The 23,571-nt window shown below is 34.4% G+C and overlaps 1 protein-coding gene across 1 annotated transcript in view; it reads right to left on the bottom strand.

The window, feature by feature from the left end:
• Positions 1-23,571, bottom strand: part of Mrpl3 (mitochondrial ribosomal protein L3) — a 43,734-nt gene that overhangs the window by 5,572 nt on the left and 14,591 nt on the right. The window contains exons 7-9 of the mRNA XM_027933974.3: positions 12,357-12,465; positions 4,705-4,782; positions 1,494-1,571 (exon numbers count right to left, since the gene is read on the bottom strand). Coding sequence (XP_027789775.1) covers positions 1,494-1,571; positions 4,705-4,782; positions 12,357-12,465 — 265 coding nt within the window. The remainder of the gene's footprint in view (positions 1-1,493; positions 1,572-4,704; positions 4,783-12,356; positions 12,466-23,571) is intronic.

Genomic DNA, 23,571 nt, shown 5'->3' with positions numbered 1-23,571 from the left:
TAATTTGAATCCATTCCATTTATTGATTCTTGATTTTACTTACACTTTAGGAGTCTTGTTAAGGAGGTCAGATCCTAGGCCAACATGGTGAAAATGTGGGCCTAATTTTTTTCTTCTATTAGGCACAGGGTCTCTGTTCTGGTGCCTAAGTCTTTGATCCACTTTGAGTTGATTTTTGTGCAGGGTGAGAGATAGAGGTTTGATTTCATTTTGCTACATATGGATTTCCAGTTTTGCCAGCACCATTTGTTGAATAGGCTGTCTTTTCTCTAATGAATGTTTTTGGCACCTTTTTCTAGTATGACTTAACTGTATTTATGTGGGTTTATCTCTATGTCCTCTATTCCATAATACTGGTTTACTAGTCTATTTTGGTGCCAATACCATGCCAGTTTTGTTACTGTAACTCTGCAGTATAGTTTAAGGTCTGGCATTGTGATGCTTCCTGCTTCACTTTTCTTGCTAAGTATTGCTTTAGCTATTCTGGATCTCTAATTTTTCCAAATAAATTTTATGATTACCTTTTCTATTTCTAAGATGAAAGTCATTGGGATTTTAATAGGAATTGCATTAAATCTCTATAATGACTTTGGTAATATGGCCATTTTGACAATATTAATTTTGCCTATCCAGGAGAATGGGAGATCTTTCTATCTTCTGAGGTTTTCTTCAATTTATTTCTTTAGTGTTTTGTAGTTTTCATTGTAGAGATCTTTCACCTCTTTTGTTAGATTGATTCTCAGGTATTTTATTTTTTTTGAGGCAATCATGAATGGGGTAGTTTTCCTAACTTCTTTTTGTGGATACATTACTGATGTACAGGAATACGTTTGATTTATGAGTATTGATTTTATATACTACTACTTTGCTGAATTCATTTATTAGTTCTAGAAGTTTTCTGGTGGAATTTTTTGGATCTTCCCAATATAGACTCATGTCATTGGCAATAGTGGTAGTTTGAGTTCTTCTTTACCTATTTGTATCCCTTTAATTTCTTTCTTTTGTCTAATTGCTCTGGCTAGAGTTTCCAGGATGATGTTGAATAGAAGTGGTGAAAGAGGACATCCTTGTCTTATTCCAGTCTTTAGAGGAAATGCTTTCAATTTTTCTCCATTTAGAATGATGCTGGCCTTGGGGTTAGTATATATGGCTTTTACAATGTTGAGGTATGTTCCTACTATTCCTAGTTTTGAACCAACCCTGCATCCCTGGTATGAACCCCACTTAATTGTGGTGCACTATCTTTTTAATATGTTTAATACCTAATATCTTCTTTATAGTCCTAAAGATCCTTTTGCGTACTGGTTCTACTCTTTCACAGGTTCTTGTTTTTATAGGCGTAGGACTTAAGATTACTCTGTAATGCTCCTCCCCACCCCCAGGTGCTTTTAAGAAGCAGAAGAAAACATTTGGAAAAACACCCATCTACTTGGGTCAAAGGAGAATTTATGGCACACCTATGAACAAGACAAAATAAAGACAGTTATACATACCTTTACTAAACAATTTGTATGTCCAGGTACAGAGCCATTTACATAGATTATATTGTGCTTTGTGTTTATTCTCCACACCTAAAAGATAAAATGAAACCAACCTTTAAGAGTTAAAATGTGAGAATATGCTTATATTAAAATAAGGAGTATGTTATAAAAGGTGAGAAGGTAACCTATGAAATTATAACATTAGCACTTCAAATGTTGAAAAAAAACTGAAAAACTTCAAATCTTATTTGATGATTTATAATATAACACCATAACAGATATGTCTTACAGAAGGTGCATGCCTATAATCTCATGAACTCAGGAGGTTGAAGCAGGAGGATCACAAGTTCAAAGCCAGCCTCAGCAATTTAGAAAGGTCCTAAGCAACTTAGTGAGACCCTGTCTCAAAATAAAAAACAAAAAGCTGGGTATGTAGTGTAGTGGTAATGTACCCTTGCTGCAGTCTGGCTGGACACAAATCAGGAGTCACTCAAGCAGGAACAAACTTTATTTCCAAACTCCCCTGGACGCCACCCACGTGGCCCTCTCAGGAACCACACACCAGCCGGAACTCCCTCCACCCTCCACCTGAACATGAACTTGAGAACTCCAAAGTAGCCAGTGACCCGAGGCGGACAGCAGGGGTCTATATACAATTGAATACACAGCTTAACTTAACCATCATCATCTCAATGGCTCCCTGGCGTCACCTCTCAACCACTCCCTTCTGGCAAAATGCCATGCGTCATCCCTACTGGGCTGTGGCCCTCAACATCTAAGCAACTTAGTGAGACCCTGTCTCAAAATAAAAAACAAAAAGCTGGGTATGTAGTGTAGTGGTAATGCACTATTGGTTAAATCTTCATTAGCAAAGCAAAGCAAAGCAAAGCAAAGCAAACCAAACCGAGAAATCCGAATGATCAAGATTACTCAAATATCTCAATGCACTCTGTTGGAACCATTAAGAACAGCCAAATAAAAATTCAATTTTTCTTTTTAGTTAATACTGGCTTGTTGCAACCAGAAACTAGGAGTTCACAATTCACTAGATCTAATTTCTAATATAAGTGGGATGATCAGCAGCCTTCAAAAAGATATTCACAATGACTATGGCATTCACTGGTAAATGGATGGGTCTGAAGACTCTTGTGGTAAGCCAGTCCCCAAAAGTCAAAAGTTGAATGTTTTCCCTGATATCTGAAAGCTAATCCAAAATAAGGGGGGAGGGATTAAAAAAAGTAAGATCAGTGGAGTAGACAGAGGGGAATAAAAGGAAAGGAGGAATAGGATAGGAAAAGACAGTGGAATGACTCTGATCTAACTTTCCTATGTACACGTATGAATATACCACAGTGAATTTCACCATCCTGTACATCCACAAAACACTAATGAAACAAAACAAAACAAAACAAAAACCCAACTGTAATTCAATAGTAGAGAGATCGGAGAGGGAAGGGAACAGGAGGCTAGAGAAAGGCAAGCGAAGTGAAAATACAAAACAAAAAACCAAAACAATCTTCACACAGAGAAAACAAATTACACAAACGGAAAAGAATGGTCAAGAAATGATACTGAGAAAATAAAATATTTTGAGAAGAAATAAAAATTTTACCCATAGCTGGTACTTAACAATAGCTCGGTATATTTTTTAAATACTATAGAAAATGAAATCACACACACACACACACACATACACACACACACACACACAGACACAGAGAGAGAGAGAGAGAGAGAGAGAGAGAGAGAGAGAGAAATTGATGGGCTTTGGTAAGTTAAAAAAGGGAAAAAAAGTCTATCTAATTTTAGGTGTCAATGTGGACTACTATGAGAACTAGAAAAGCATCACTTTTGGGTGTATCTGTGAGGACATTTCCTGAGATTAGTGTGAAAGTGCGTGGACTGAGTATGGAAGATTCCCTGCCCAATGTAGGTGAGCACTGTCCAAATGGATGCATGCCTACCCCACTCCCCTCCAAAAACAAAAAAAGTCAGAGAAAAATATTTCTTCTCTCCTGCAGCCAGGACATTGCTTTATATATTAATTAGAATTCTAGGCTCTCTGGACCTTGGACTCTAGTACTTATATCAGCAGCACCACCATCCCTTCACATCTCCCTGCCCAATTCTCAGGCTTACTGTCTCGGACTGAGAATTCCATCACTGGATTCCCTAGTTTGGAGGCTTTTGGACTAAGCCAGGATACAGGGATCCCAGGAGTTCCACCTTGCAGCTGGCCTGTTGTAGGACTTTCCAGACTCAATGATCATGTGAGCCAATTCCCCTCAAATATCCTTTTATGAATGTATCACATCATTTATCTAACTATCAGTCTATCTAACCATTCATTCATCCATCTCTCTCAGGAGAACCCTAATACAATTTAGTTATATAAAATTTGAAAACAAATTCACATATAAGATGTATGTAGAACAGAGACTGGAAGAACATGTATTGGTTAGTAATTATCTTTGGGTGCTGTTTCTGTGGGTGTTTATTTTCTTTGTACTTTCCTTGTTTTGAAATATATATGCATACATATATAAACAGTAGTTGTTTTAATATAAAAAAATGAAACAACACAGCACTCATTATAGTACAACTCATTTTCATTTAGCAATTACATACATTTTTCAAGTTAGTTGAGAACATAACTTCCCCTCTTTAAAATACACACATACACATAAGTACATAAATGTATCCTTTTGCAATCCTTTTTCAGTGTTATTTTTTTTATTATTCAATTTTGTCTCCTCTCTCCTTACTCAAAACCATCTGCCCACCCACACTTCTGACATATAACCTCAGACAATCTGGAATACAACCTCTCCACTTTTCTCTGTGACGATACAACAGCATAGCAATATGTACATGTCGGAAGCTTCTGCTCATTTCTTTATAAATAGAGAGTATTAAACTTAATGTTCTGATTCTTACCTTTTTTTCATATAATATCTTGTGAAATCTTCCAGGTCAAATAGCAGGTCACTGATTTTTTTCCTTCTTAATGACTGTATAGTCTATGGCTTGGATGTTAAATAAATAAATACTACCAGTATTACTACCATGACTACCCACAATACAACTCAACTCATGCATCTTCTACCTCTTAATTATCATAAAGCCTATTAGAACAGCAGTACATAAATACACATTAAATACATACTTTGACGCCTTTGCATTTACCTAATTTATTCTTAAAAGAACCATTTTACAAACTTACTTTCAGTCCAAATGATGTCCTATCTATGTTTCCCATTTGTCCAGGCATTTTAGTTCCAGGCCAGACTCTGGCAATATCCTAAATGAGAGAACCAAAGTTTTCAATACTTTTGACTTCAAACAGTATTGGTCAAATCGTAACATCAACTAAGACTAGGAATTTTAAGTTTTATTTTTATTTTTCCTATTCTGCTAGGTCTAATAAAGAATTGAGATTGAAATGTCCTTACTACCAGAGGATTCCCATTCCAAATTTGATTAGACTAACAAAATAAATAGGGACTTAGAAACAGAATTAGGATACAAACTCAGTAACAAGAATAGTAACTGACCTAATACTGGTTAAGAGGTAAAGGTAAAGGTAAAGGTGAAGGAAGGAAGAAATGAAAGAAGGAAGGAAGAAAGAAAGTAAGAAAGAAAGAATACACACATATCAAATCACCACCTGAAGAAAAAGTCTGCCTAGCCTGTTTTCGGGTAATCTTCTGTATTAACTGACTTAATCCACACTACTGCTGCTGGAATGGTGCTACTCCTCCTTGCTTTTGATGTCACTTTCCTTACCCAAATGCTTCAAGGTCAGAATTAGTTACTAGAATAGCTTGTCTTAGTTGTCTTTGATTCAAATAAATCAAACAACTTCACGCAGTCTCTGATAATGGCTAATAATTATACATCTAAGGAAACAAATCTGAATTACAGCTAAAATGGAAGGTTTCTCATGACATGAATTCTTAGACTAAACACTCTTCTATCAGCTACTCATAGGAACAGGTAAAACTCCCAGTAGAAGTGACTCATCATAGTTTCAGAGTTGGTTACTATGTAACCAACATAACTCCAAAGACAATTCTGAGTATAATAGACCAAGTATTCTACATATATATGCTTTGATAAGCACTGTACTTAACATTACTAAAAAAGGACCAATTCAGCCTCGTTAGTCAAATTTATACTCTCATTTAAAGTATAGCCTCATTCTTAGGATTACAAAGTCATTTATTAGCTAATCCTTAAGGAAAGTATATAAACAGTACAGTATTTCAAGATAAATATCTCATTCCAGTCATAAGAGTAGGTTCCTCTATATGCCTAATTTTTTAAAGAGCTTTGTTAAGATATAATTCACATACCACACATTTCACCCCTTTAAACTACACAATTTTATGTTTTTAGAGAGTTGTATATTACCACAATCAATTTTAGAATATTTTCATCAAGCCAAAACAAAAACCCATACTCATTTGTGGCCATTCCCAGCAATCCCCACAGCTTTTTGCAATCACTGACCTAATTTTGTCTTCATAGATTTGCCAAGGTTGGACAGTTCATATAAGTGGAATCATAAATGATGTAGTCTTTTTCAACTTGACATAATGTTTTCAAGGTTCATTCATGCTGCACTATGTATCAATGCTTCACTTCATTCCATTGCTAAATAATATTCTATTGTAGAGATAAATATCTATAAAGAGTTTTGACTTTGGGGGTATTATGAATATTAATATTCTAAATATTCATATATGAATTTAGTGTGTATGTTTTGAGAACAAATTTAGGAGTAGAATTTCTGGGTCATCACAAAGCTAGCATTCCAATGAATACTCAAAGATATGCTACAGACAGAGGAACACAAAAATGAACTCCAAAGCTCCCAAAGAGATGAAGATCACTAGAAGAACAACTATCAAAATGAATCAAAACAGAATTAAATATAGCAAACAAACCAAAATGTCAAGAAACAATACACATGAATCCATAACAACTATGAATGTAAATGGTCTCAATTTCCCCCATTGAAAGACAGAGCCTGTGCAGTGGTGCATGCCTGGAATCCTAGCGGTTCGGGAGGCAGAGAAAGGAGGATTGTGGATTCAAAGCCAGCCTCAGTCACACTAAGCAACTAATCAACTCAGTGTAAATCTGCCTCTAAATAAAATCAAAATAGGGCTGGGGATGTGGCTCAGTGGTTGAATCCCCATATCAAAAAAAAAAAAAAAAAAAAAAAAAAGAGACATAGATTAGCAAAATGTATTAAAAAGCAAGATCTAATTATATGGTCTTTGCAAGAGGCTCGACTTATAGGCAAAAACACCCACAAGGTAAAAGTAAAAGGATACAAAAAAAATATTCCATGCAAATGGAGTATGAAAACAATCAGGTATAACTATTCTTGTACCTGGCAAATTTTACAATAAAAAACAATTAATCAGAAGTGCTGATTATGTCTATAATCCCAGTGACTTGGAAAGCTATGGCAGGAGGATCTTAAGTTTGAGCTTAGCCTCAGCAACTTAGCAAGACCCTGTCTCAAAATAAAAACTAAAAAGGATGTGGCTTAATGGTTAAATGCCCGTTTTTTTTTTCCTCTAAATATTTTTAGTTGTAGATGGATACAATATCTTTATTTTTATTTATGTGGTGTTGAGACTCAAACCCAGTGTCCCACACATGCTAGGCAAGTGCTCTACCATGGAGCCACAACCCCCCACCCCCACCCCCAAAAAATTAATCAGAAGAGACAAAGGAATGATCCAACAAGAAGATATAATGATAGTAAATATATATGCCTGAAATGTCAGTGTACCTAATATATAAAATAAAGTACTTCTTGATGTTAAATCCCAGATAGATCCCAATACAATGATTTCAGGGTGATTTCAACACATCCTTAACATCAATAGAGAGGTCATCCAAACATAAAATCAATGGAACTATCAGACATCTACATAACATTTTACCCTAAAACAACAGAATTTACTTTCTTCTCAGTATCTCACGGAATAGATATATGTTTTCTTCTGCTAGAAAAATCAACACTCCAGGTACTGACTTCTTTAAAAGCCCTAGAGCTCAAGAAATGAAACCAAGGATAAATAAATGAATGCCATCAAATCAAAGGAAACAAGAACATGAAGAGAGTCTACAAAATGGAAGAAAATCTTTGCCAGCTATTTCTCTGACAGTGGATTAACATTTAACATATAAAGAACTCAAAAAAACTTAACACCCAAAACCCAAAAAACCCAGTCAATAAATGGGCAAAAGAACAGATCTTTTTTTTTTTTTTTTTTAAAGAAACACAAATGGCCAAGAAATATATATATAAAGTTTGATATCTCTAGCAGTCCAGTAAATGCAAATCAACACTACTCTAAGATTTCATCTCATTCCAGTCAATGATGGAATATAAATAATAATAAATCCTGGTAAGAATGTTGGGGAAAAGGTAGATTCATACATTGCTGGTGGGATTGCAAATTAGTTCAATTACTTTGGAAAACAATGTAGAGATAGATCTCTCAAAAACCAAGAAATGGAATACCATATGACTCAGCTATCCCACTCCTTGGTTTTTATCCAAAAGAACTAAAATCAGAATACTATAAGATACAGCAGAACTCTTCACAATAACCAAATTATGGAATCAGCCCAGATCCCCATCATAGGTGAATGGATTAAGAAAATGTGGTATATATGCATAATGGAGTCTTTACTCAGCCATAAAGAACAACAAAATTATGGTATTTGCCATGGATGGAACAAGAACATCATGCTAAATGAAATAAGTCAGACTCACAAAATCAAGGCTCAAATGTTTTCTCTCTTAAGTGGGAGCCAGCCAAAATAAGGGAAAAAGGGGAGGGGATTGGATATCATAAAGGGATTTTCAGTGGAGTAGCAGAAGGATATCTATAGGAAGGGAAGAGGGACGGGAAAGGGGAGGAAATAGGGAATGAAATGAACAAAATTATGTTATATGCATAAATAAATATACCACAATGAATTCAACCTTTATGTATATATAGAAAGGATCAATCACAAATAAATAAATGAGCCAGGCATGGTGGTGCACACCCATAATACCAGTGACTAGGGAGGCTAAACCAGAAGGATTCCAAGTTCAAGGCCAGCCTCAGCAATTCAGTGAGGCAGTAAGTAATTTAGTGAAATCTTGTCTCACAATTAAAAAACAAAAAAACAAAAAAGGACTGGGAATGTGGCCAAGTGGTTAAATACCCCTGGGTTCACTTGCTGTTACCAATAAATAAACAAACACAAGCAAATGAGTGAAAGGAAAATGAGTAGAGGAAGGGGGAAAGAAAGGGGCAGGGAAAAGGGTGGGGAATCAGGACCAAAACGGAGTAAATTAAACTCCATGCATGTATGATTTTGTCAAAATGAACCCAACCACTGTGAACAACTAATGCTTTAATTAAAAAAAAAAAAAAATTACTAGGTCATACAATAACTCTATGTTTAACGTTTAGTGGTGTTATCATCTTATATTCCTGCATTCAACATATGAGGGTTGCAATTTCTCTACATCCCATGCTAACATTTGTTATTATAGGTCTTTTAAGTTATAGCCATCCTAGGACATAAAAGTTGTTATCTCATTGTGGTTTTGATTTACATTTTCCTAATGATTACAGATACTGAGCATCTTTTTACATGCTTATTGGCCAATTATGTATCTTCTTTGACAAAATGTCTATTCAGGTCCTTTGCCCATCTTTTAATTGGGAAACCTCTGGACTACTGGTTGTAAGAGTTCCTTATATATTTGGATATAAGTCTTATCAGATACATGATTTACAAATATTTTCTTCCATTCTGTGAGTTGTCTTTTCATATCTTGATGCATTTGTAGCACGTTTTAAATTTTGGTGATGAAACGTAATATATTTTCTTCTGCTCCTTGTTATTATGGTGTTGTATCTAAGGCTTTTGCCTCTTAGGGCATGAATATTTACTCCTGTTTTTTCAAAAATGTTTTTATAGTTTTAGCTCTTAAATTTGTCTTTGATCTACCTAATTTTTATAATGTATAATTTCATGATTTAAATTTAAAAAGAGCAGCAACATAAATTCTTATACTCTTTAAGAATTCTTATACTCTTTACCCTAACTAACTTACCTTTTGTTTATGCTGTCCCACTTGCTTTACACTATCTACTCTCTCTACATCTTTCCCTAGGTCATTTGAAATTAGGTGGCAAACATTATGCTTGTTTATTTATAAGTATTTCCTGAGAACAAGGATATTCTCTTATGTAACCACAGTACAATTATAAAACTCAGAAAATTAAACACTATTATCATATCTATTATAATTTTGCCATCTGTTCCAATAATATTCTTTCTCTCTCTCTTTGTCTTTCAGGTCTCTGAGACAGTGTTTCACTATGTTGCCTAGATTTGGCTTTGAACTCATTAATTCTTGTGGCCTCAGCCTCCTGAGAGCTGGAATTATAGGCATGTTCTGCTGTGCCTGGCTCAATAATACTGTTTATAAGCTATTGTTTTCCGAGTTCAAGATCCACTTTGCAGTTTACAAATTGCACTTAGTTGTCCTGTCTCTAGCCTCCTTAAATCTGGAACAGCTCCTCAGCCTTTCCTTGTCTTTCATGACCTTGAACATTGTTGAAGGCTACAAACCAATTATATTTTGTAGAGTATTGCTCACTTTGGGTTTGTCTGATGTTTTCCAATGATCAGATTCAAGCAGATGCATTTTGGTAGGAATCAACAAAGAAATAATGGTGTGTTCATTTCTGGGAACCTTATCAGGAGGTACATTATGCTGGTTTATCTAACTACTGGTGATGTATAACTGATTACCTAGATAAAAATGTGTTATGTAGGTTAATCCCTTCCAAGGCTATTAGTTTTCAGACTATGTATATATCTAGTACCCATCAATTTGTTTACCATTTGTTTTAGCATCTATAAATGTTGGGCTGAATCATTTATTTCTATAATGACTGCCAAACAGTGACACTCTAAATCTATCATTCCTTCTATGTTAGATGGCATTATACTGTAAGGAAGAGCATTTCACCTTTATCCTATCATTTATTCACCTATTCATTCAGTTGGTTATTATCAGTGTGGACTCATGAACTCTAATTTTATTTGATGAATTCTTTTACTATAATTTTAAAATTTTAAGCCCAATCTGTTTCAGCCTGTTTAGGCTGGCTTCTATGTTCTTTCTGTGTGTCTGTCATTGTTTAAGCACTTCCTTGTTTTCTTGGATAAGATGTGTTGAGTTTGTCTTGTGTCTTCCAGTCCCATGCATTATTAAATAAGCCGATTATTCAAGGGATTCTTTTCAGTGGGGAATAGTCTTTAGAAATCAAGATCTGAGCCCTAGGTATGCTCATTGCAATGGAATATTTTTGCTTTCAGGTCTTTCTAGCAGTCAGAGCTAAGATATAAATAACATACTCACACTTACATCTATTTCTTTTTATTTACACACAGAGTGAATAAATTACATAAAGATACCTATAATTAAAATTCAACACTACAGGGTTCATTCTAATTTCCCCCATTTCATGGCTTAATGACCTCCCTTAATATACTGTAAAAAACTTGGCTCCCGTATATCAATATATTTAATTAACTTCTCAATCATCCAATTCACAGAAAATTACTTCAGAACTGCTGATACCATAGCAAAAACCAAGCCTAACTAGAATTTAATATTTGTACAGAGTACAATTTAAAATTTAGACTACAGGTTTATACTAAACTACTGTTTAAAAGTTACTTGAGTTACTAGGGTTTTTTCCCCTCCCTCTTCAGTGTAGTTATTATTCATCTGAAACACTTAAGTTCATTTTCTAATTATATTCCATTTTCTATTTCCCCTCTTATCATAGTTTTTATTTTGAAAATGTAAAACAACAATATGTTTTCAGAAGTAACGAAAAGTCTATCCAATAAAGTGTCATTCCTGCACTCTTAGGCCCTTCCACACTATTTCTATCCATCCCTTGTAGGTAAGCAATACCTTAGTTTCTGGTTTATCTTCCTGGCCCTTCTTTTTGCAAAAATATAAACCCTAGAAGTAGGATTGCTTTGACAAGCATAAATGCCTGTGTTGTTTTATTAAATACTGTCATATTTTCCTTCCTAAGGGCTGTACTATTTTGTATTCCCATCAGGGAGGTATAGAGTGTCTGTTTTCTTACATTTTTGCTAACATATTTTAACACCCTTCATTAGACAATATGACAAAAATTAAGCAGCTTGATAATACAATCTGCTAGTGAGAACATAGTATCTCAGAGGAGCTTTAATCTGTATTCCTCTTATTTTGAAAGAAATAGAATACATTACCAACATTTAGTGGCTGACCTTGCATTACCCTACGGCTCCAAAGAACAAAATCTCTTTAGGCACTTTGTTATATCACTTGGAGAATAAGATTAAATTAGCAACATAAAGGGTCTTTTCTCCATATCATATCTCTTATTACGTATTTCTCTGTGTATTCTTTTCTCTTTACCATGGTATTTTCCTTGACAATCTTTCCCAACTGTTTTCTTTAAGGCAAAATGAATGTGTGGAGGAAGCGGTGAGGCCAGCTAGAAAGATATCTTATTTTTGTAGCTGGCTTCAATGTTTCATACAGAACACAGAGAAGGGAATGGGAAAGTAGGGAGGAAGGTACTAGGAATATGTAGAATAAAACTATAGCTCTGAAAAATGACTGAGTCTACGATCCACAAAAAGGTGACCCACAAAAAGATAACTCCACCTGGAGTCAGATTAAAATTATGTAACTTGATCTAAAGCAAAGACTGAGCACGACAGGTACAAAAGGCAACAGCATTAAAAAGAGCATCACTCTATACTTACACCAGTTGAAATAGCTCCAGGTCGCCTATGGGTTTTCGTTTGACCATGAGTGGCAGGCTGGCCTTTAAATCCCCATCTTTTCATGACACCTTGAAAACCTTTACCAATACTGAACAAAACAAACGTTAGAATTTACATAAGAATAGAGAGTAAAAATTCCCAATTGTATACTTTCTTGATAGTACCTTAGAGTTTGAACAAAGCTTCTTATCTAAATAACTAGAAAAGGCTATTCAAGCAAAACTGCAAATGAACATTCTCTGTCAGAGTTTTACCTCCTCCTAGAGTCTAATTCTATACAAAATGATTAATTCAAGATTATGAGACAGCAAGATAAGCACATCAACTTTTATCTGAACAAAAAGTTTTACTACCATAATCTTGTGAAGATGGTACAGTAAAAGTGATAAAGTTCTAGAAGTTTCAAAGTACTATATTACACACCTGGTAAGCAGCCATTAAGATGAACCCTAAAGATTGCCCATCTCCTGGTACTCATGCCCTCACTTAATTCTCTTCAAATGAGTCTGGGTGGGTCTAGGGACTCATTTCTAATGAACAAAATATGGCTACAGCAATGAGAAGTCACTTTTGAGATTTGGTTACAAAGAGACTATTGCTTTCATCTTGGTATTCTCTTGCTTGCTAAGATGAAGGAACCCAACTGCCATCATGAGACATGGGACTAGCATATAACTGAGGATCAGTCAATAACTGAGGATCCCAAGACTTGCCAACTACCATGTTAGTAAACTTGGAGGCAGATACTCCCTGAGTCAAACCCTGGGATGACGGCTGCCCTGGCTAACTCCTTGATTGCAGCTTTGTGAAAGACCATGAACCAGACACCAAGGTAAGCTGTACCAGGCTTTCTGACCACAGAAACTATGAGGTAATATTTATTATTTTAAGCTATTATGTTTTATAAAGGTTACATATTAGATAGCAATATATAATTATTATAATAAAGCACTAAATAAAAAAATTAAAATGCTCTAAATGCTAAGGTTCTTGCTCTCAAGGTTAAACGGGAAACCAATGGGGAAATTCAGAGAACAAAATTAAAAAAAAAAAAAATTTATAGTTGTAGATGGACATCATGCTTTTATTTATTTAGGATCGAACCCAGTGCCTCACATGTGCTAAGCAAGCACTCTGCCACTGAGCTATAGCCCCAGCACCCAAAATTTCTTTTTAAAATAAAAACTCATTTTTAAATGAAATTATTTTATTTTCAAATTCTGTTGGCTAGAGAAACAGTATAAGATGCAGGTAGAGAGCAGGCAATACTTAGATTCAAGAATTATTAAAGTGTGTCTTTGAATGTCAAATGCATCAATACAAATGATACAATGCAAAAGCCAGGAGGAATTATAAGATTGTACCAGAAATGTTTTTACATACTCCTAAGATGAAGGTTTTTTTCCCCACCTTTCATTAGATAATATGTCAATATATTTTTAATGCAGCGTTCTTTAATCTCAACGAAGTTAGCTATGATTACAGGCCTATTACAAAAAGAACCAAAAGAAAAAGATGATGAAAACCATGCCATACTATACATTTGTTAACACAGACTTATCAGAGAGGATGGACTGAAGAAAGCCCATATGAATAAAACAGTCTGCTTTAGATATATCAAGAATTCAACATAAAAACAATTATAAATTATGTATAGAACCCAACAGATAGACATTATCAAATAACATATCAAAAGTTGGTTGTTTATAAATGTAGCTTAAACCACTTTCTTTACATCAATCAACTGAACACACTCTGAAGGTATGCACATACTCTTTTTTTACCTCAAAAAAATCAAAATAATGCTTATTCCTGATTTAAAGACCTAAAAATAGAAATTTAACAGATATTCAATAAAAAACTATATAATTTTATAGAGACTAACATGTAAGAAGATAATTTCTGGTAATTAAATACTTTACTGAAATTATGCTTCAGAAATTTAACAAATATTTCTGTTTAATAATGAATTTTAGATCACACATGAAAAGTAAAGTACTTGCAATTAAAAACAAAAACAACAACAAAAACTAAGAGTCAATGGATCCATGCTATCATTTGGCAAATAACACTTAAAAGAAAAAAATGGAGAGAGGGACCAGTAATACCACTCTAAAATGAATATTTTTTAAAAATGTCACATTTGAACCCTGGTCATTTTTGTTAGAAAGTTTTCTAGTTCTGAGTTCTCAAACTGGTTATCTCTTAAAAAGATAATGTGAATGAAATAAAATATATGCCAGGTAAATTACAGAAGAAACTGAGCTCATTTTAAGAGTAAATGATTACAAAATAAAAGTGGTATCCTTAAAGTACTAATTATCTGTCTGCAAATTACAGATTGTTTTTCAATCTAGTTCTAGAATACATCATGTAGTTATACTGTGTATAATGGGAACCTCTTCAGTAGATAACCTTTAAACAAAAGGATAAAACACAAATGACATGACAAATTACTGGTTTAATTCAGTTTAGAGAGAATAGAATGCACCTGTTGCTCCATGGGTGGTACAGGTATCTATATTTTTACTTCTCTCAATTATCACCCAACAACAAAAATAAAATAGAAGCAAGAAACGAACTAAGCTATACTTAGTACTCCCAGGCACATTTCAAGTATAACATTTTCATTTCATATAGAATAAACTCTTCATTTTACTGAAAATTACACATAACACATACTTTATCTTCCTTACTCTTTACCAATTATGATTTTAAATTAATGGCTGCAGAAATAAACTAAATGAATGAAAACTCAGATTTTTTTTTTTTTTTTTTTTTGAAAACTCAGATTTAAATGAACACAATGTTAGAAATCCCAACTTTGGTGAGACTTAACTGAGGATGGGCAAAATATTTAAAGTGTATTTTAAATCAATTATACTTGTTAAACCAAAAATTAATTTTAAAAAATCAGAAGTATTTAATTTAGGAGATTTTATTGCCCTTGCTTCTCAGCTCATTTCTCCTTACTACACTTTAAATACATAGAGGGCAAAGATTGGGCATTATTTATTCCTATTTCCAGCCTAGAGAAGTTACCATAAAATTTGTCACTGGCTAGTTCTCTCATGGAAAGAAAGAAGATTAGTTTCCTTTCTTTTGTTCTATAGTATCTATCCAAATGTTGTATAAAGGGCATGCCTTTTGGTTTAAAAACATGGAATGAAGTAAAAGGGAGAAATGCCTTAAGTTTATGACTGTAAGAATCTTCCAGAAGGGAATGCATAATTTAATGTTTCCCAATGCAGACTATAAATCTCTAGAAATCATACTAAGAAAATTTCATTCCCTTGCCACATTGTGACAAATGCCCACATGCCAACAGCAAACACACAGGTTTTAACACAAACCCAACATGTTGCTTTATTTTGAGGGACAATACCTTTCATTGCATCATGATTTGAGGCCAGCCTGGGCAACTCAGTGAGACCCTATCTCAAAAAAAAAAAAAAAAAGTGTTGGGGAGTTTTGCTCAGGGAAGAGCAAGCCTGGGTTCAATCCCCAGTACTGGAAGGAAAAAAAAAGTCCAGAGAGGTTGTTCAGTGGTAATGTCCTAGGCTCCATCCCAATTATAATACAGCATGAAAAACAACAACAACAACAAAAAACAAGTAAACTCAACTATGATCCAATTGAGCCCAACTTATCTTTTCAACACTGCCTACCACAAATCCTAGTCATAGTAGACTATTCCATGAATCTCTAAATATGCCATTCTTTCATGCCTTTGTTTTATTCAATTACCTCTGGCCTCACATACATTTCCTACTATGTTGTCTATTATTGCCATGTAAAAACCACAGAAAGTTTAACATCACTTGCAAAAATACTTGCTCTTCATTTAAAAAAATAAAAATCCAAAATGCAAGTATATTATTTTTCAATCAGAACCATTTCCAAATGGTTGATTCATGCTCTAAGAAGTTTAAATGACTTGTACATAATCTCTGAGTATTAAATGGAGAGGATTCTTACTTTCTCTTAAGGATGCCCCTAAATCAGGTTATATTTTTATATTTAACCAATAAAAGCAGAAGTGGGGGTGGGAAAGTGAAGAAACCACTAGTTAACAATTAGCTTCTCTATGTTATGTCTAAAGATGGGGAAATGGAAGCTCACTCAGTTCACAGACAAAATCAATACTGGGCTTTTTATTTATGATGAACCACCAATAATAGATTAATGATGACATCTTTAACTATGAAAAAGTACTGCTGAATATAAAAGCAAAATGTCTAAACCAGTATCAAGAGAATTTCTTATAGAATGTGACTTAATTACTTTATTATGTTTTAAATTCAAACTGTTCAAATGCTTTTGGTTTCAAAATAACAAAAGCCAATAAACAAAACAGGACAGTTTTTGCCAAAATAAATTACATGTACGTAAAAGTCTTATTAGCTAATTCCCTTATCTTTCTCAGGATTAGCTTCTAGCTCATGAACATTTTATGTTTTGTTTTTTCTTTTTCTGGGGGCGAGGTTGGGGAGGAGTACTGGGGATTGAACCTAGGAGCACTTTAGCAGTGAACTACATCCCCAATTTTCTTTTTAAAATTTTTTTGCCCTTTTTCTTTGAGAGAGAGAGAGAGAGAGAGAGAGAGAGAGAGAGAGAGAATTTTAATATTTATTTTTTAGTTTTCGGCAGACACAACATTTTTGTTTGTATGTGGTGCTGAGGATCAAACCCGGGCCGCACGCATGCCAGGCGAGCGTGCTACCATTTGAGCCACATCCCCAGCCCCTTTTTTTGCCTTTTTATGTTGTTAATTTCTATTTTTACTTTTATTATTTCTGTTATTATTATTATTATTATTATTATTTTACTTATAGAGACAGGGTCCTGTTAAGTTGCTTATGTCCTTGTTAAATTGCTAAGGATGGCCTTGAACTTGTGATCCTCCCCTCTTAGCCTATGGAGTTATTGGGATTACAGACATGTACCACCTTGCCCAGCAGCATTTTATCTTTGACAGTAGTAACTTCTCATTTAATAACATATTCATATGTTACCTACTTAATTTCATCCATGCCTTTCAAAGATATTGTTGTCTCTACCAAAAATTCCTGTAAAGTCCAAGAGTCTTATTTCTACAATACAATTCTTATTTCACAATTGCTGTGTAAATCTATTTGATTAGTGATGAACAGCTCCTGAATCTACAAGTTAGACATGGTGAAATTTTCCATTTGCTTTGTGTTCCATTCATATATAGTTAGAAGGGGGCATGGAGGGGGCTGAGGATGTGGCTTGCCTGGCAGCAGGGCGCTGGGTTTGATCCTCAACACCACATAAAAATAAAAATGAAGATATTGTGTCCATCTAAAAACTAGAAAATAAATATTAAAAAAAGGGGGGGGCATGGATATATTTCTGTGGCTTAACTTTTTAGGAGAAGTTTGTGACAGAATGACTTGAAATGCAAGTATTTGGTTTCTGTCCCCAAACCATAAATCTCCCATCAATATAGGGGAACATTTTTGTCAACCAGAGTCTGCTGCGAGTACACTGCCTATAGGTTTTCTGACATCATAACTGCTCATCTGATAGTACAAAGGGCCAAACATGCAGTGATTCCTTTGATTTCCTGGCTGTCCTAAATAAATTCAGAACATAACATGCATTGTCCTAAGTGAAGTCTGCTTTTCTCAAAAAAGAAAAAGAAAAAAAATTGAATAACCAATTCCTCAATATCATGAAAGGACAAAAGTTTTCTGAAGATGTTCAGCCATAGAGCATAGAAAACAATATTGTCTCATGCTATGAAACTACTGTCTTATATTATCTCTTCATTAATAATAGATAAAGATGGGGTATGTGACTTGGAAAACTGAGGGATTAATTTTTGGAAACAGATTTTTAGAACTGAAAGAAACCTTAGAAACAATGAAATCTAAATCTAGTGAAGTTAAACCACTTGCCCAAGGTCAAATCCCTGGCAACAGGAGCATTTGGTCAGGCTTTCAACCCAGGTCATAGTGTCTCTCGAGAAACAAGATTAGAACACAAATATAAATATATCCCAGCAACATGAAGCCATTTAAAGGGCATCCTCATTACTCTAAAAATGCTATATGTAATAGATGGTGTGTGATTTTAAAATCACCTAGTGTTTTGTAAAGTTATTATATTGCTACGTAAAAGACAGTCTATAAAGTGAGAATATCTTGATGTATTAGAAAATTCCAGAATTTAATTCCTAATGCCTACATGTTTTCTCTTAATTAAAAAAACATTTCCTGTTGAGAACACATAAGACTTTCCTTTTAAAATTTAAAAGAGGTGTGCTATTAATCAGTTAATCACCCCTACCCCATTCTCCCTAAATTAAAAGCCAGTGATACCAATAATAGTGACAGTGGCCAATAATCCTGAGCATTTTTTATGTGTCAGGCCTTGAACCAAGAGCTTTCCATGCATAATCTCAATCAGACTTTACAACAAGATTGTGAAATAGGTGCTATCATTAGCCTTATGTTAAAGATGTAGTTATAAAGAATGAAGAAAGCTGTCTAAGTCACACAGTTACTGATGGGCCAATTCTTTTAGCTACTACCCTAGATTGCCTCTTACTTATAAGGTCTTTATTTTGTTGACCTTGAGGGGAGAGTTAAATAGGAAAGCAATTATAGATACTTACTATAAAAAAAATTTAAGTGACAACAAAATGTCACTCTAAAACATTACTCTCCAAACTCTAGCTTTATCTCAAAACACACATTCACTTTGACTGAAGAGGGAATTTATTTCAAAGAGACTGTCTCTCTAAAATCCAATCCCTTAATTTGAAAATTGTTCCTCTCATATGTTTATAGACTTACTGCTCTAAGTGGCTAGTGAATAACATTATTTATTAAAAATGAAATAAAACTAAAAATGGACAGAACCAGTCAGTAATTATACAATGAAGGCAGCACATACTTTATTTTTCCCATTCAGAGTTCTCAGCAAATATCTACCAGTCAGAAGAACCAGCCAGTCAGGAGGGTTTCTAATGGTATGTAGGCAGCCTTCCTGCACAAAGCCTAGGGAGTTTTACTTTTAAGAAGTCACCTGACATTTTAACTACCTTTAAGGATTTGAGGGTAACAATACTTCTTTATACATTTTGATATTTTAAAGAAAAAGCCCAAACTAAGTGAATCTCAATAAATGTGCAGAGTTGTGCTATTAATCAGTTAATCACCCCTACCCCATTCTCCTTAATTTTTACTACAAAGGAGAACATTATCAAGATGAATAACTATTTTTCTATTTTGATATCAAAGAGCAATGGGAATTTAGAGGGCACCAACCCCTTTAAAATAGTAAGATTACACCCAAAATCAGTGGCACATGTCTGTAATCCCAGCAACTTGGGAGGTTGAGGCAGGAGGATTGTGAGTTCAAAGTCAGCCTCAGCAACTTAGTGAGGCCCTAAGTAACTCAGTGAGAGCCTGTGTCTAAAATATAACAAGGGCAGGGAATGTGGCTCAATGGTTAAACACCTCTGGGTTTAATCTCTGGTAGCAAAAAAAAAAAGTTAAGATTATATCTGAAAATACATGGATTATTCCAATTAGCCCAGGCTTGAGACGAGATCTTTACTTTCTCCTTCTTCCACAAAGAAAACCAGCCATTTAAGTAATGGAATAAACTATTTCTGACTTCAAAATAAGTTTCAAAATTAAAATAATAAATAAAAGAAGAATTCTAGACAACCAGAAAAAATTTATTTCAGGCATGGCACTGTCATGAATTCAAAGTTTAATAAGACACCAGGCGGGAAAGTGCCTTCCTACCTGTGTCCACTGTTAGGGATGCATCACCACCATTTCTGTCCTTCAAGTCCTTTGAGACAAAGACATAACTTTTTCTCCTAAACACAGCAGAATGCAATTTTAGAGTTTTTTTTATTTTTTGTTTCATTACTTTCTCATTTCTTTTCTTTCTTTTTTTAAACTCAGCTTATAATAAGCACTGATAGAACATACAAGAAAAACATGGGCTAAATGTCCTCATCTCAACCACTATTTATATTTGTTCACTATCTGCAGCTATTGCCACCTCGAAATTGAGATTTAAAAAAACAAACAAAAAAGGGTAGAATATGAAGACTCCAAACCATTATCTATTAGAACACAAATATATTTATATTTGTGTTCTAATCTTGTTTCTCAAGGTACAATGAAAATATATTATTACTATTACAGAAAAAGAAAATAAACTTTAAAAGTGTAGTGAAGTGGGGGACAGAGGACAGACATCATTGTACATGTGAATTTAAAAATTTCACTAAGTACGAATTATATATGACAGTCATAGTGCAAAGACTGGGCTTTATTATCTACTAACAGTATGATAAAACTGTAAAACTATTCTGCTAGATGGTTTACACATTAGATGTAAAAATCTTTTTCCATACAATCAAAACTCAATCTGTATTTTCTGATCCTTTAGGTGAAAAACTATTTCTGGTATAAAAGCAAAAACTAAAATGAACTCTGGTAAATACATATTCACCTCATATCTCAAAGAAACACTGGTAAACGGTCCCTATTTATACAGAGAATTATAACCAAATTGAGTACAGGTAAACACAACGTATATTTTGAGGTAAGATTTCTACTGTAATTATTAGAAAAGAGACATTTAAGTTTTAAGAATATCTTCAAGAAGAAGCTGCTACTGTTGGTCACTGATCGATTGCTTTTTTTTTTTTTTTAAAGTCTACACACAATTTCTTTCCTGAGGTAAACAGATTCTATTTATTTTTATTTTTTGGGGGGAGCAAAGAGTGTTTTCTCCTTTCAACATTTTAAAACTGAAGCTATTAGGTTTAAAAAAAAAAGCCTGAAAGTCAAAATATAAGTAGAGATTAATAATTGGATTTTTTTCTAACGAAAGGATAATGAAGTCTATAAATAAACATAATGATTTTCAATTTTATGCTAAAATGTAAGTAGTAAACAGGCAGCCCATTTTATTGACAATGTTATTTTCAATTGGATAAATTTAACTGGTGTGTTTTAAACACATTTGTATGTTACAACTTGACCATAGTTAAGGAGAGAAAGGCCTGTTGAATGCTGTGTTGGGTAAAAAAAAGGAGAAAGAGAAGCTTGTTTAACTGAGGAGCTCAACAGTTTTCTAGGCCAGTGGTTCTCAAAGTGTGCTCCTGGAGCAGTAGCATCTGCGTCACCTGGAAACTTGTCAGACCTGTCAGAAGCTCTGTGGAGGAGGCCCATCAGTCTGTTGAACAAACCCTTCAGGAGATTCTGAAGCCCACTCAAGTGAAAAAGCCACTACTGCTTCAGCCTGTAAGTCCACTTCCCCTCATCTCCCCTCACCAACCACAACACTGCAAAATTTTTAACTCTAGCGTACGTACTTGCACTTGTTAGTAACAAGATTAATAATCTTGTTACAAGTGCAAGTAAGATGAAGCTTAGATGTCTCAAAATTTTAAAACCAAGGCTGAAAATGGAAGATGGGGTAGAAAACCTCTGGCCCTAAATGAATCTGGCACTAAATAGTAGTAAGGAACTGAGAAGACACAGAACTTACTGAAGTTAACAGGGAAAAGAACACTATATTGGCTGCCAAGAATTTAAACTCCAAGCAAGGGGAACTGCCCACAAATGAGAAGCATCAGGAGAAGGACATAAGAGTTAAAAAAGAAGAAAAGCATGCAAATGCACATAAAAGCATGTGGGCATATGTACAAACACTACAGTCTAGGGAAGTGAGTGGCAAAGAGGCAACAGTAACTAGGACTGTGTGCAGCTAAGGAGCCAATGGCACATTCAGAGGAATTCAAATCAAGCACCACATAAGACAGAACAAGGAATCCTACAAGTTTACAAGTATTTAAAAGCACCTTACAGATATAGCAACATATCAGCTATAAAAGCTATAGTCACTGGAAACATTTAGCAAAAAATCCAATTCAATCTGACCTCAGGAAATTCAACATGAAGGTATGCACACTAGAATACAATGTAAGCCTGTGTGGGGTAACTCTCCCAACACACTGTTACACAGTCAAAATTAAACAAAATACTGTACTGCAGCCCAAGCAATAGTGAAGATATTCTCATATGGGTGTAGAGGGTCCTCCTTTCTCCAGAGTTGATTTTCTCTATTTAAATCCTTGGGCTATTCTCTTAGCTCTTAGCAGCTATTTAGTCTTGAGATGGGCACACAACTTTATATACTCTTATTTTCTAGGAATACAAAAGAAATTTCCCTTTCACTTTATACTCACAAAAGGGCTAAAGTTTTAAAAATAACTTTTAAAAAGAAACCAAAGTAACTCAATAGCAACATATGAAGTAAAATCTTTTACTGAACATAGGTATTTGTAAAGTTAGGCTCTTATCCAAGCAAATCCACAAACCTGGCCACAAGACAACTGCTAACAAAAGCCCCTAACTTTGCATGGCTTTTTAGAATATCCCATATATCCTGTAAAACATATAATGAAATTAACACAACATGAACTATGTATACAGTAACAGAATTACTATGATGTATTTTATACAATAATTCTGAATTAAAAAAGTAAAATAATCTACGCCAGGCATAGTAGCACTTGTCTGTAATCCTAGTAACTGGGGAGACCAAGGCAAGAGGATTATAATTTCAATGCTAGTCTAGTAATTTAGCAAAATTCTGAATCAAAATAAAAGGGGCTGGATTATGGCTTAGTGGATTAGTATTCCTGAGTTCAATCCTCAGTACCCCCCCCTCCCAAAAAAAGGTAAAATACTCTAACCAGGTGTGGTGGCACATGCCTATAATTCAAGTGACTCAGGAGGCTGAGATAGGAGGAGGATAACTTGGAGGCCAGCCTTCTTGGCAACTTAAGGAGAGCCTGTCTCAAAAAAATAAGGGTTGGAGATGTATTTAAGTGGTACAGCACCACTATGTTCAATCCCACTACCGTAAAATATAAATAAATAAATTAATTAAAAAATAAAATAATCTGATTTACAACACATACCTCAACTAACCAAATCAAAGCGTCAACATTTCAAGTTCTTGAAAAGGAAAGCAAAACAAAGTTCCCAAGAAACATGTGATTTCTTGGGACAAGTCCATGACAATTAGGAAGCAAAAAAAAAAAAAAGAAAAGAAAAGCATCAGGTTCATATCTCCCCCTAAAAAGAGAACTTACCCTACCAATTTATCCTGCTTCACTTCTAAATAG

The sequence above is a fragment of the Marmota flaviventris genome, chromosome 8 (genome assembly GCF_047511675.1).
Source record: "Marmota flaviventris isolate mMarFla1 chromosome 8, mMarFla1.hap1, whole genome shotgun sequence".
In the NCBI taxonomy this organism is placed as follows: Eukaryota; Metazoa; Chordata; class Mammalia; order Rodentia; family Sciuridae; genus Marmota; species Marmota flaviventris.
The sequence above is the reverse complement of the archived record's forward strand: the minus strand, read 5'-3'. Positions and strand labels throughout refer to the sequence as shown.